General features: G+C 44.1%; 2 protein-coding genes across 2 annotated transcripts in view; one reads left to right on the top strand and one right to left on the bottom strand.

Moving 5' to 3' along the window:
* The window catches only part of LOC311136104 (protein jagged-1b-like), an 89779-nt gene extending 83043 nt beyond the window's left edge, over window positions 1-6736 (top strand). The window contains exon 24 of the mRNA XM_084170185.1: window positions 3394-6736. Within this exon, the coding sequence (XP_084026311.1) occupies window positions 3394-3917 (524 nt within the window). The 3' untranslated portion in view covers window positions 3918-6736. The remainder of the gene's footprint in view (window positions 1-3393) is intronic.
* A 6134-nt stretch (window positions 6737-12870) lies between these two features.
* slx4ip (SLX4 interacting protein) overlaps window positions 12871-15000 on the bottom strand; it is a gene marked incomplete at both ends in the record, with an annotated part of 81685 nt that continues 79555 nt past the window's right edge. The window contains 3 exons of the mRNA XM_084168101.1: window positions 12871-12936; window positions 13190-13574; window positions 13675-13775. Coding sequence (XP_084024227.1) covers window positions 12871-12936; window positions 13190-13574; window positions 13675-13775 — 552 coding nt within the window. The remainder of the gene's footprint in view (window positions 12937-13189; window positions 13575-13674; window positions 13776-15000) is intronic.

Below are 15000 nucleotides of genomic sequence, written 5' to 3' on the forward strand. Positions count from 1 at the left end.
TGTCCTCTACCCCTTCTAGGGGCTCACAGGTCATGTTGTTCCTCTCCTCCTCCTCCTCCTCTCCCAGTCAAGACCACAGACCAGGTTGCTCTGAAGGGAGGGAACACAATAGAATGAATATGAATGAATGATTTTTTCACGATCGTTGATTGATACGTTTTTGGGGAGCAAACGCACCATTACATTTTCCTACTGACTTACCAACAATTTGGCAAAAGGTAGTGTCTTACCTTTGGTAGGAGTAAACGGTCTTTATGTAGATGTTCGTAACCTTTGGTAGGAGTAAACAGTCTTTATATTGATGTTCGTAACCTTTGGTAGGAGTAAACAGTGTTGATGTTCGTAACCTTTGGTAGGAGTAAACAGTCTTTATGTAGATGTTCGTAACCTTTGGTAGGAGTAAACAGTCTTTATGTAGATGTTCGTAACCTTTGGTAGGAGTAAACAGTGTTGATGTTCGTAACCTTTGGTAGGAGTAAACAGTCTTTATGGTGATGGGAGTAAACAGTCTTTATGTAGATGTTCGTAACCTTTGGTAGGAGTAAACAGTCTTTATGTTGATGTTCGTAACCTTTGGTAGGAGTAAAGTCTATGTTGATGTTCGTAACCTTTGGTAGGAGTAAACAGTCTTTATATAGATGTTCGTAACCTTTGGTAGGAGTAAACAGTCTTTATGTAGATGTTCGTAACCTTTGGTAGGAGTAAACAGTCTTTATGTAGATGTTCGTAACCTTTGGTAGGAGTAAACAGTGTTGATGTTCGTAACCTTTGGTAGGAGTAAACAGTCTTTATGGTGATGGGAGTAAACAGTCTTTATGTAGATGTTCGTAACCTTTGGTAGGAGTAAACAGTCTTTATGTTGATGTTCGTAACCTTTGGTAGGAGTAAAGTCTATGTTGATGTTCGTAACCTTTGGTAGGAGTAAACAGTCTTTATATAGATGTTCGTAACCTTTGGTAGGAGTAAACAGTCTTTATGTAGATGTTCGTAACCTTTGGTAGGAGTAAACAGTCTTTATGTAGATGTTCGTAACCTTTGGTAGGAGTAAACAGTGTTGATGTTCGTAACCTTTGGTAGGAGTAAACAGTCTTTATGGTGATGGGAGTAAACAGTCTTTATGTAGATGTTCGTAACCTTTGGTAGGAGTAAACAGTCTTTATGTTGATGTTCGTAACCTTTGGTAGGAGTAAAGTCTTTATGTTGATGTTCGTAACCTTTGGTAGGAGTAAACAGTCTTTATATAGATGTTCGTAACCTTTGGTAGGAGTAAACAGTCTTTATGTAGATGTTCGTAACCTTTGGTAGGAGTAAACAGTGTTGATGTTCGTAACCTTTGGTAGGAGTAAACAGTCTTTATGTAGATGTTCGTAACCTTTGGTAGGAGTAAACAGTCTTTATGTTGATGTTCGTAACCTTTGGTAGGAGTAAACAGTCTTTATGTTGATGTTCGTAACCTTTGGTAGGAGTAAACAGTCTTTATGTTGATGTTCGTAACCTTTGGTAGGAGTAAACAGTCTTTATGTTGATGTTCGTAACCTTTGGTAGGAGTAAACAGTGTTGATGTTCGTAACCTTTGGTAGGAGTAAACAGTGTTGATGTTCGTAACCTTTGGTAGGAGTAAACAGTTTGTTGATGTTCGTAACCTTTGGTAGGAGTAAACAGTCTTTATGTAGATGTTCGTAACCTTTGGTAGGAGTAAACAGTCTTTATGTTGATGTTCGTAACCTTTGGTAGGAGTAAACAGTCTTTATGTAGATGTTCGTAACCTTTGGTAGGAGTAAACAGTCTTTATGTTCATGTTCGTAACCTTTGGTAGGAGTAAACAGTGTTGATGTTCGTAACCTTTGGTAGGAGTAAACAGTCTTTATGTTGATGTTCGTAACCTTTGGTAGGAGTAAACAGTCTTTATGTTGATGTTCGTAACCTTTGGTAGGAGTAAACAGTCTTTATGTAGATGTTCGTAACCTTTGGTAGGAGTAAACAGTTTGTTGATGTTCGTAACCTTTGGTAGGAGTAAACAGTCTTTATGTAGATGTTCGTAACCTTTGGTAGGAGTAAACAGTCTTTATGTTGATGTTCGTAACCTTTGGTAGGAGTAAATAGTGTTGATGTTCGTAACCTTTGGTAGGAGTAAACAGTCTTTATGTTGATGTTCGTAACCTTTGGTAGGAGTAAACAGTCTTATGTTGATGTTCGTAACCTTTGGTAGGAGTAAACAGTCTTTATGTAGATGTTCGTAACCTTTGGTAGGAGTAAACAGTCTTTATGTTGATGTTCGTAACCTTTGGTAGGAGTAAACAGTCTTTATGTTGATGTTCGTAACCTTTGGTAGGAGTAAACAGTCTTTATGTTGATGTTCGTAACCTTTGGTAGGAGTAAACAGTCTTTATGTTGATGTTCGTAACCTTTGGTAGGAGTAAACAGTCTTTATGTTGATGTTCGTAACCTTTGGTAGGAGTAAACAGTCTATGTAGATGTTCGTAACCTTTGGTAGGAGTAAACAGTCTTTATGTTGATGTTCGTAACCTTTGGTAGGAGTAAACAGTCTTTATGTTGATGTTCGTAACCTTTGGTAGGAGTAAACAGTCTATGTAGATGTTCGTAACCTTTGGTAGGAGTAAACAGTCTATGTTGATGTTCGTAACCTTTGGTAGGAGTAAACAGTGTTGATGTTCGTAACCTTTGGTAGGAGTAAACAGTCTTTATGTTGATGTTCGTAACCTTTGGTAGGAGTAAACAGTCTTTATGTTGATGTTCGTAACCTTTGGTAGGAGTAAACAGTGTTGATGTTCGTAACCTTTGGTAGGAGTAAACAGTCTTTATGTTGATGTTCGTAACCTTTGGTAGGAGTAAACAGTGTTGATGTTCGTAACCTTTGGTAGGAGTAAACAGTGTTGATGTTCGTAACCTTTGGTAGGAGTAAACAGTGTTGATGTTCGTAACCTTTGGTAGGAGTAAACAGTGTTGATGTTCGTAACCTTTGGTAGGAGTAAACAGTCTTTATGTTGATGTTCGTAACCTTTGGTAGGAGTAAACAGTCTATGTTGATGTTCGTAACCTTTGGTAGGAGTAAACAGTGTTGATGTTCGTAACCTTTGGTAGGAGTAAACAGTGTTGATGTTCGTAACCTTTGGTAGGAGTAAACAGTGTTGATGTTCGTAACCTTTGGTAGGAGTAAACAGTCTTTATGTAGATGTTCGTAACCTTTGGTAGGAGTAAACAGTGTTGATGTTCGTAACCTTTGGTAGGAGTAAACAGTCTTTATGTAGATGTTCGTAACCTTTGGTACACTTGAGGGACCTCAAGTTACATTACTTCTATATTTCAGGAGAGACTCAATTGTAGTCTTTAACAATGAAATGGTTGATGAATTCCTGTTTCTCTCCTCTCCAGACTACCTTGTGCCCCTACTGTCCTCTGTCTTCATTCTCTTCTGGATCCTGGCATTCGTCTCAGTTTTCCTGTACTGCGTGCGTCGCCGTCGGAAACATGGCAATCACCATGGAAACGGAGCCTTGTCGTCCGCGGCGACGGATGACAACACAACCAACAACGTGCGTGAGCAGCTCAACCAGATCAAGAACCCCATCAACGAGAAACACGCTGGAGGCGGCGGCGGCCATCTTACAACATCGGTGGCCATCAAGGACTACGAGGATAAGAACTCGATTATCGCCAAGGTACGAACACACCACCGCCCCCTAGACGGGGAGGAGGACAACGACGAAGAGAGACAGATGGGGAATAAAGGAAGCTTCTCGGTTACAACCAAACAGCCTGCCTACACACTGGTGGAGCGGGAGGACCGGGGGACCACGCTGCAGCCCAGCTCCAAGCACCCTAACTGGACTAATAAACAGGACAACAGGGTCCTGGAGACGGCACACAGCATCAACAGGATGGACTACATCGTATAGTAGGAAGTGACATATAGGAGGCAGGAAGTAAAACGCTGTGTAAAGAATTCCCCTTCCTGGACGTTATGGTCATTCCGGCAACGTGGTCCTTCTGACACGCCGTGTTGACACTGTGTTGCCGTGCAACCAAGCCCTTTTGATCTTGGTGAAGAGAGGACCAGGGGGGAGTGTTCTGGGATTTGTAGTTTTGTAGTTCCTAAACTGTTGCGTCATTATTCTGTGACTACAAGGTTTGTTGCTTGGATATAATGGATCCCCGGGTACGTCAGATGTGGCACCCTGTTCCCTATTTAGTGCACTACTTTTGACCAGAGCCCTATGGACCCTGTGTACGATCTAGGGAATAGGGTGCTGTTTCGGACGTAGCCCCTGACTGTGTTAATTTAACACTAGCAAGGCTACACTGGCAGAGAAGGTTGCTTTGGTTGGCAGGAGAAAGTGGTGTTGTGTTTTCACATTTCAAAACACAACACTTATTCCCTATTTAGTACACTACTTTTGATCAGAGCCCTGTGTACGGAATAGGGCGCCATTTGAGACGCACTTAGTTTCATGTATTTGTGCTCTCTCTTCTCTAGTTTAGTTATTAGCGTTTTCAGCTTGTCATGAAATGAAACAAAAATAAATACAACTTTAGAATTATTTATTCTTTGGGGTGGGCGGGGTCGATGTCGATGTCAGCAGTTGCTGGCAATATGAAGAATTTGTGTCGATTTAGAATGTGTAGATATGTACATTTATTTTTTATTTTTTATTAATCATTGTGTATATTTGATTTATTAACTTAAATAATAATCAAGAGCCTTAAGATATCATTCCTTTTTATTTATATGTTCTGTCTCTAGATTTAAGGTTCTGATAGCTTCGTAAGCTTAGTTTATTTTTTGATAATGTCATTTGTTTTTATTATTTCACAAAATGCAAAAAAAAAAAAAAAAAAAAATTGAAATATTGTTTTCGTTTTTTTAATGATTTCATTTTTTTTATGATTCTACAGCATCCATTGTTGCTGCTAGGGGGAAGAAGAAATAAAAACGAATACAAAATAAATAGTTGCTTTGGGTTGTAAACGATTCAGAGATTGAGTGTAGTGGCAGGCGTTTTGCTTGTCACTACTAATTGAACAAAAAAGCCTTTAGCAGCATCTAAAGTCACTCATGATCACGTATTTCAGTCACATACAGCAGCATCTAAAGTCACTCATGATCACGTATTTCAGTCACATACAGCAGCATCTAAAGTCACTCATGATCACGTATTTCAGTCACATACAGCAGCATCTAAAGTCACTCATGATCACGTATTTCAGTCACATACAGCAGCATCTAAAGTCACTCATGATCACGTATTTCAGTCACATACAGCAGCATCTAAAGTCACTCATGATCACGTATTTCAGTCACATACAGCAGCATCTAAAGTCACTCATGATCACGTATTTCAGTCACATACTTGTTTTTCAGTTTTCTGAGTATATCTGCCAACTTCTGGCAAATCACACAATCTATCACACATACAGTCACAGCTGGACCAAGGACGGGTCCCGAATAGCACCCTATTTCCTATGGGGCCCTGGTCAATAGTAGTGCACTATAAAGGGAATAGGGTGTTATTTGGGATGTAGTCTTAGAATACTTGAATGGTAGAGGGGTCAACAGCCAGATCTGTTTGTGCTGTCATGCCAACTCCATTGCATGCATGTTGCTTCGACAATGCAATGGATTTGGCAAGATGGCACAAACAGGATCAGGGCCTGTATTCATAAATTGTTTCAGAATACGAGAGCTGATCTAGGTCCTCCCTGATCATTTAAAAAATGTTATTCATGATGTTGTTATCTTAATTTAAAACGGATCCTAGATCAGCACTTCTCCTCTGAGACTCTTTGTGATTGCGGGCCCTGGGACTCTGTAGAATCAGATCGGATCCACGCCACCTTCCTTATCTCTGAGGGGTAATGCTACGAAGCAGCATCAATGAGTTAGCCAGCTGACTTTAATAAACAACCAGAAATAACTTTTGATTTTAGTGTTCATTAAAGTAACTGTCCATATTCTGTTAACTTATACCCAGATAATGTTGTTGACTCGTCCTATACTGGTATTTGTGTCCATAAATTGGAGAGAAAAAACCCCCACCTCAAACGGACCGTTTAAAAAATGCTTGCTATTTCCTCATAGAACATGTCATGTTGGCTCATTAGCTGAGCTGGCCAATCAGTGGTCTACTCACATGAATATATTTTTTGCCCATTATATACCCACACCATTAAAAACATGGAAAAGCTGCTTTTTAACATACTTTAATTATTTATTTTTTTTGGAAGGAAAACCATTTCACTCATTGTAATTCATTATAGGTAATATTGATACAAATCTGGGAACAGTGGACAGTTCCTATAAGAAAGCTATACTTGTGTTTTTGGTTGTTGATCCAGTTGGACCATTTTATTTTTCAAAATAAATAGTTATTTACGAATATTTAGTCAATGTAGCTAGCTAAAGCGTTGATCCTGCTTGGTAGTGTACTGCGGGAGACTGTTCTTTTTGTTTCCGTTTTAAACTATTAAGATGAACATGTTTTATCTCAGATGTTAATACTTTATGAGATCATGGCAACATTCATTTGCTGTCCTTTTCCCACCCTTGTGTTATGAACATGAATGTATTATTTGTGTTGATGTTGCAATCCTGGCAATATTTTTGTTTTGAAAGTCCAATATTTATTAAATATTTTGTTATGAAAAGAGAAATTAAAACTGTCATGTTCTGAGTAAAATGATTGATCGTGAGGTTAGATAAGAATCAAAATCAATTACATTTTAGTTGTCACATGCTTCATAAACAACAGGTTTAGACTAACAGTGAAATGTTAAACAGATTAACACTATGGATGTAAATCACTCAAACCGCCATAGCATTAAACGCAGCATCTTCCCCATACGCACACACTTCATATTCTGAAAAGTGGAAACATACTGTACCTGTGAAGTAGTTTTAGGTTTTTATACAGTACCCACAAAATCAGAGTTTATTGGACCATGGGAAAAATGGCCACTGTGTAGATACTGCGACGTGGGTTTGATTGAATTGAGCCGAGGGTCTTTACACTAATCCCAGACACTTTTAACCAGACAAGTTAGAGTTTATGTCAGTGTCCAGAATGGCACCCTATTCCCTAAGTAGTGCACTATTAAGGCAATGTTCCCACTTGGTCAAAAGTAGTGCACTATATAGGGAAAAGGACGCCATTATGGAGGCACCCTATGGGTTTAGCCAATAACCAGACAAGTTAGAGACGGTTCTCAGACTCAGAGACTACCGTGGGAACACATGTAATAGTGAGCAACAAGGTCTCATTGTAAGAGTCTGTGTTGACTAATGATTACTGTAGGCTGGATCTAAACTCCTTTCAATCAGACCAACTGGCCTGAAGATTGACATTGTTCCAGAAATATCATCCTAGGTCCACATGATCCTGAACAGGGCTGGGGTCAATTCTGTTTAATTTAGTAAATTCAGGAAGTAAACTGAACATTTGTGAATTTGAATGGAATTGGTCCCAACATTGATCCCTGGGGCACTCCTGCACTTTTAAAAGTTAATTACATTTTAGTCATTTAGCAGACGCTCTTATCCAGAGCGACTTACATGAGCAATTAGGATTAAGTGCCTTGCTTAAGGACACATCGACAGATTTTTTCACCTAGTCGGCTCGGGGGATTAGAACCAGCGACCTTTCGGTTACTGGCACAACACTCTTAACCCACTAAGCTACCTGCCGCCGTTAACTAGGACCCCAGATGATATATTCCAAACCTCATCACCCGATCTTCACTCTACTGAGCTGAGACAGAGATGCTATGGGCTATGGAGCTGAGACAGAGATGCTATGGGCTACGGAGCTGAGACAGAGATGCTATGGGCTACGGAGCTGAGACAGAGATGCTATGGGCTGTGGAGCTGAGACACAGATGCTATGGGCTGTGGAGCTGAGACAGAGATGCTATGGGGCTGAGACAGAGATGCTGTGGAGCTGAGACAGAGATGCTATGGAGCTGAGACAGAGATGCTATGGAGCTGAGACAGAGATGCTATGGGCTATGGAGCTGAGACAGAGATGCTATGGGCTATGGAGCTGAGACAGAGATGCTATGGAGCTGAGACAGAGATGCTATGGGCTATGGAGCTGAGACAGAGATGCTGTGGAGCTGAGACAGAGAAGCTATGGGCTACGGAGCTGAGACAGAGATGCTATGGAGCTGAGACAGAGATGCTGTGGAGCTGAGACAGAGATGCTATGGATCTGAGACAGAGATGCTATGGGCTATGGAGCTGAGACAGAGATGCTATGGGCTATGGAGCTGTGACAGAGATGCTATGGGCTACGGAGCTGAGACAGAGATGCTATGGAGCTGAGACAGAGATGCTATGGGCTATGGAGCTGAGACAGAGATGCTATGGAGCTGAGACAGAGATGCTATGGGCTATGGAGCTGAGACAGAGATGCTATGGGCTATGGAGCTGTGACAGAGATGCTATGGAGCTGAGACAGAGATTCTATGGGCTACGGAGCTGAGACAGAGATGCTATGGGCTACGGAGCTGAGACAGAGATGCTATGGGCTACGGAGCTGAGACAGAGATGCTATGGAGCTGAGACAGAGATGCTATGGAGCTGAGACAGAGATGCTATGGAGCTGAGACAGAGATTCTATGGGCTATGGAGCTGAGACAGAGATGCTATGGGCTATGGAGCTGAGACAGAGATGCTATGGGCTACGGAGCTGAGACAGAGATGCTATGGGCTATGGAGCTGAGACAGAGATGCCCAGAAGCCCACTAGATAGTGGTGTGTTGCTGAGGGGGACCAACTAACGTCTTTAACAGGAGCTATTTGAAAGGATTAAACCAAAGCCTTACCAGATCATCAACACCTCTCCTGATAATTATCTTAACTGTGCCACACGTGAGTCATGGAGCTAAGACTGAGATCCTTGTAGGACTACTAGATGGTAGTGTAGCAGTTGAAACCAGGTTACAGAGATCCTTGTAGGACTACTAGATGGTAGTGTAGCAGTTGAAACCAGGTTACAGAGATCCTTGTAGGACTACTAGATGGTAGTGTAGCAGTTGAAACCAGGTTACAGAGATCCTTGTAGGACTACTAGATGGTAGTTCAGCAGTTGAAACCAGGTTACAGAGATCCTTGTAGGACTACTAGATGGTAGTGTAGCAGTTGAACCAGGTTTAGGAGAGACATTTGTAAGGATTAAATCCAAAATAAAGAGCCCAAGGGCCCAGTTTTGCTAAAAGCATTTTAAGGCTAAGTTCATCGTTAGAACCTTCATAGGAGCATCATTAAATCCCCCAAGGTGTTTCCCAAAACCATTTGTTCCTTAAAGTTGCACTTGAAAACACTAATTTTACAAACTGCCTCAGACCACTGGTAGGTCTGCTAAGTGTGTCCATTAATGCTTCTTTTGACCTGCGTCATTTTATTATACACAGAAGATCTCCGCTAAACATAGAATCAAGATGTTTATCGGTCTCTCTGTGACCGCCGATAACTTCAGAACAATGTTGACTACAAATACAAAGTTGCCAAATACTTTTCAAATTGTACCAACAAACGAAGGACAAAAAATATGCATCAAATGAAAACCGAGATGACTCTGCATTAAAAGATAAATAGCCTACATGGGCCTGTATATTTAAATCATATGGAAATCAGTTCTAATTTATGTCTCAATATATTTCATGATGAGTATCAACATGTGCCAAACCTGATTTAGTACATTATTGTTGGGTAATCATATCTCTCTAGGTGCTGATCCGTCGTCAGTGTAGTGGAGTAATTCTAATGTTAAGGTAAGATCTGAATGGAGAAAGCTGATCCGAGAACAGCGCTGCCTTTCTTTCGGTCCTATCAGTATCGACACACGTTCCCAACGACGCACTTAGCGAACGCACGCTCTGCGGTCGTCGTAGGAACGATGTATCGTTAAAACACTTAGGTTCCATCGCTATCGGGAAAACCGGGATCCATCGCTATCGGGGAAACCGGGCCCTTTAGATAATTCTCAGAAAGAGAGGACGGTGTTGATAATCGGTTTAACACTTTGACAGGTTTTATGGCAGCTTTACACTGCAAACCCTCCAACGTCATTGCAGTCCATTCATTTTTCATTGCAGTCCATTTCTAAATTTCAACAAGTCATTAATTGCAATGCTATTACTTTTCACATTACTGTATATTTTGCCCATGAGTTGGAGGCAGGACAGGTCAAGGGATCGGATGCTGCCTGTTTTTCGGGAGGCTGTCTTAGTTACCATGCCTTCTAACCTAAGTGTAGTATCCTACTATCCTAGGATACATGGCTGACAGGAATTCTTTAATAGCTGTCATTTTACAAAAATAATATGAAAATCCCTATTTTTTTTTAAAAGGCTTTACAATGGACTAACTAACAAACTCACTGTTGGTTCAGTTCCTCCCTCTAAATCCTCCCCAGCCTGTCTGTTTGTTTCCATAAAGACACAGAAACTATCTTCTCTCAGGGATAGGGAACGTCTTTATTAAAACCATAGAAAATAAAACCGGTAAATCAGTAGTGACACGAACAGACAGACAGCATTATAACTAATCTAATGGAACGTCATGGAACGTTAAGGGGCTCCAGCAGTGCCAGGGGGGCTGAGAGGGAGGGAGGCAGGGGCTGGGTGAATGCCTGGGTGGGGGGGCCTGGGTTTGGTTCTCTGTTGGACCCAAACAGAACCAAGGAGACCAGGGCTGGGGGGGGGCAAAGAGCCAGAGGAGGGGCCTGGGCTGGTCAGTTGGCTTCTCTGAAAGGGTGGGGGGGGGGCTTGAGGGCCAGTGTAGCTGTGGAGCCCTGGTTGCCAGGAGGAGCCTGGCTGGTTGATTTCTCTGTAAAGCAACACCAGAACCAGTGGGGTGGGGCCCTTGAGGGCCAGTGTAGAAGAGCCCGGAGAGAGCTGAGTGACTGTCATTTAGTGGGGCAGAGAGTCAGTGGGGGGGCTGGGTAAGTTGGTTTATTTGATGGGCCCTATTATGGGCCCTAGCCCGAGCCAGGGTGGGGGAGAGCCTGAATGGCTGTGGAGCCCCAGAGAGCCAGGGTAGGGGAGGGCCTGCATGGCTGTGGAGCCCCAGAGAGCCAGGGTAGGGGAGGGCCTGCATGGCTGTGGAGCCCCAGAGAGCCAGGGTAGGGGAGGGCCTGCATGGCTGTGGAGCCCCAGAGAGCCAGGGTAGGGGAGGGCCTGCATGGCTGTGGAGCCCCAGAGAGCCAGGGTAGGGGAGGGCCTGCATGGCCGTGGAGCCCCAGAGAGCCAGGGTAGGGGAGGGCCTGCATGGCTGTGGAGCCCCAGAGAGCCAGGGGTAAGTGGGTTGACTGGTTTCCCAGGAATCTATCTGGCTGTGGGACTATGGAGAGGGACTGGTCTGGCCCTACCCTGAACCCTGCCCTCTGGAAACACCTCTATTATCCCCAAATGCAAAACATAGTTAAAATACAGTTGAATTCTTGAATATATACCAATACATCTTCAAAACAGTTTAATATTGAGTAATACAATGGGCTCCTAAGAGACAAGAGATAAGCCTGGTACACTGTAGTCCTTTAGACTGTGAATATAGTGCATTACAGTATTTACTGTGCATGCAAAACCACAGGATGAGCGAGAGAGCGAGAGAGAGAACGAGACAGAGACAGAGAGAGACACAGAGAGAGAGAACGAGACAGAGACAGAGAGAGACACAGAGAGAGAGAACGAGACAGAGACAGAGAGAGAGAGAGAGAGAGAGAGAGAGAGAGAGAGAGAGAGAGAGAGCGAGCTCCAGTCGAAAAACAAAGAGTGATGAAGTAACTCTGGAAACAGAGAGAGATCAATCGTAGCTAAAGCTTAGAGCAGAGGATACTGGAGGGGTTCAGATGCCTAGGCACCCTATTCCCTACATAGTGCACTACTTTTGGCCAAAGCTCTATGGGCCCTGGTCTATATAGGGAATAGGGTGCCATTTGGGACGCTGCCAGAGTCCATGACATACTACTCCTGCAGTACGTCTCAACATTCCTTTAACTTCAACACAAAAACCAAATCTAAACTTCAAATGAAATGTTTTTCTTGTTTTCGACTGTACGAGTCTCTTTCTGACCACATCTTCTGCTTAAGGGTGGAGAGAGGGTCACGTTGGATCCATGTCAACTATTTGACAATCCATAACACAACTTCTGCCACGTTATGTTAAGCAATTGATGTTTGAGTATTAGTGTTTGCATATGACATGTGCATGTGAGAGACAGGATTTGTTTTGGGTTTTGGGATGGGTACTGTCCGTGTGTCAACTTGTGTGTGTGTGTGTGTGAGAGAGAAAGTGGTTCTGTGGAAGAGACAGGACATTGGGTAAACACATCTATCTGCCACAATATCATCTCTATCCCTGGCACCAGGCATCTTTACTGTACCCTCAGTCTCTCCCCCTCAGTCTCTCCCCCTCAGTCTCACCCCCTCAGTCTCACCCTCCTCACTTCTTCAGCCGCCGTAATCTGGATGGTCTGGCCACATTCTCCCTCTCCTCACTTCTCCTCTCCTCTCCTCTCCTACTCTCCTTCCCTCCATTATCTTTCCCCTCGTCTCCTCTCTTCCTCTCCCTTCCCTCCATTATCTTTCCCCTCTTCACCTCTCTTCCTCTCCCCTCTCTTCCTCTCTTCTCCTCTCCTCTCCTCCCCATCCCTCTGTTCTCTCTCTCCTCCTCTCTCTCCCCCATGGCGTCGGTGTATGTGGAGGCAATAGACCAGGCTGAGGAGACTACATCCTTGACAGATCGGCCTCTCAGACTTGCGGCGGGGCTGTTTTGGTTCGTCTGCTCCGTGTTATTGCTGCTTGTGAGAGGAAGGAGACTCTGGGACTGTTTCCCTGGAGTAAGCAGCTCCACTTTCACTGTGGTTTGAGAGGTTTGGGACTGGGTCCGCCCCGGGGCTGGAGCTGGGGAAAGAGCAGGGTCTGGGAGAGAGGAGAGAGGGGCCGGGGATGGGGCAGAGAGGGATGCGGCTGGAGCTGGTGCCAGGGACAAGGCTGGGGCTGGGGCTGAGGCTGGAGCAGGGAAAGCCTTGGACTCTGTCTTGGTACTGGATTTGACCAGAGGTAGATGAGGAGGAGACAGAGGAGGAGGAGGGAGAGGGTTGGAGGATTCAGCTGAGTGTGTTGGTGTTATGAGCTCATTGGAGGAACAAGCTACTGGTCGTCCAAGGCACACTCTCTTGGCCCTGGGAGGGTGGGGGGGAGGAGGGTCTTCTCCTGGGACCATGCTGGGTTTGTCTTCTGGGGACACGGACTCACCATCGTGATGATGGCCCTGACTCAGTACCGTCCCACTGGGGTGAGTGTTTCCTGGGAGCCCCAGCACAGAGGCTTGCTGCCCCTCTGTGGGTCCCACCCCGCCCACAGCCCCGACCCGTACTGTGGGGTCAGTGGACGTTGTGGGATGGCCGTGGAGCAGCACTGCCTCTGTGGTAAGGCTGGGCTGGCCTGTCAGTGGCTGGGGGTCACTGCTCTGCTCAGAGTGCAGCTTCCTCCCCAGGATAGATCCACAGGGCAGGGGTTGGGTTTCTGGTTGGGGCCTGGCATTCGCGTGCCTGGCTCTGAAACAGGAAACGGACAGACAGAGAGGATGATCGTGTGTCTTATTATCCTGACGTTGTGGCTCCGGAACATTCTCCCCATTAGATCATAGTAACTTACATCTTCTGGAGGGAACTTCTCTTTGTCATTGTGGAGGAGTTCAGTTCATCTCTGGTTTCTGCTGCTGGTCTGGAAAAATACTGGGACTCTGTACTCTGACTCTGGGGAGGAGAGAGGGAGGGAGGGAGGGGGAGACAGAGACAGAGAGAGAGACAGAGACAGAGAGAGAGACAGAGAGAGAGAGACAGAGACAGAGAGAGAGAGAGAGAGAGAGAGAGGGAGGGAGGGAGGGAGGGGGAGACAGAGACACAGAGAGAGAGAGAGAGAGAGAATTAGTGGGAGAGAAAACAAACAGGGAATCAGTGTAAACAGAAAATATTGTGTGTGGCTTCCTCTGGAAGGCCTGGCTCTGTAGCAAACTGCTGTCATCGTCACAGACACCATGTAAAGATCGTTTTACAGCCCTCCCTCGCTTTCTCTTTCTCTCTCAGCTCCAAAGACACCGTGTAAAAGGCATTTTACAGCCCTTAGAGGCAAGGAGACACACAAACAGAGAACCCATGTAAAGAGCATTGTATAGAGCAGAGGAGATACAGATTGGAGCTTGTTGGAGGAGAGGACTGTATTTACTGCTGCTATTAAAAATATACTGAAACAAACAGGTCAAAAGTACTACTTCAAATAGTTTGATTACAAGTATCCAACCACATAATACATAAGAGCTAACTTATGTGCATTGGTGAGTCTGCATGTTACATCCTTCATTAGAGTCTTAGTGCTCCACTGTGGTAAATCTGATTGCTTTTCTCTAACAGTGACATAGCACATTAAATATGGGTGTTATTAACCCTCGAACAGTGACATATCACATTAAATATGGGTGTTATTAACCCTCAGGAGACACTTGGTAACATCCCAGCTGGCACCAAGGTCTAATCCCTCACTTCACTAAGAGACTCTCCACCAAACAGAAGGAGACTTCAACGATCAAAGCCTTGTGAATGTAATGCCCAGGCCGACAAGGACAGTGTGTTTGAGTGATATGTAGTGCCATAGTCACCAAGTGTGCATCCCAAACAGCACCCTATTCCCTACAGGGCGGTTAAGACCATTGGGCCAGTAACATAAAGGTCGCTGGCCATTGCAAAATGTTTTTTTTGTTGTTTTTTTTGTGGTCAATGAACCATTTCTTTGTGTTTGGGGTTATTTCCTTGCTGGAAGATCCACTCACGACCAAGTGTCAGACTCCTGGCAGAGGCAACCAGGTTTTTGGCTAAAATGTCCCGGTACCGGGTAAAATTCATGATGGCGTTAACCCCAGGACCAGTGGAAGGAAAATAGACCCATAACATGAAAGATCCACCACCATATTTAACAGTAGCTAAT

Source organism: Coregonus lavaretus (assembly GCF_964263955.1).
Source record: "Coregonus lavaretus genome assembly, chromosome: 1".
NCBI classification, from domain to species: domain Eukaryota; kingdom Metazoa; phylum Chordata; class Actinopteri; order Salmoniformes; family Salmonidae; genus Coregonus; species Coregonus lavaretus.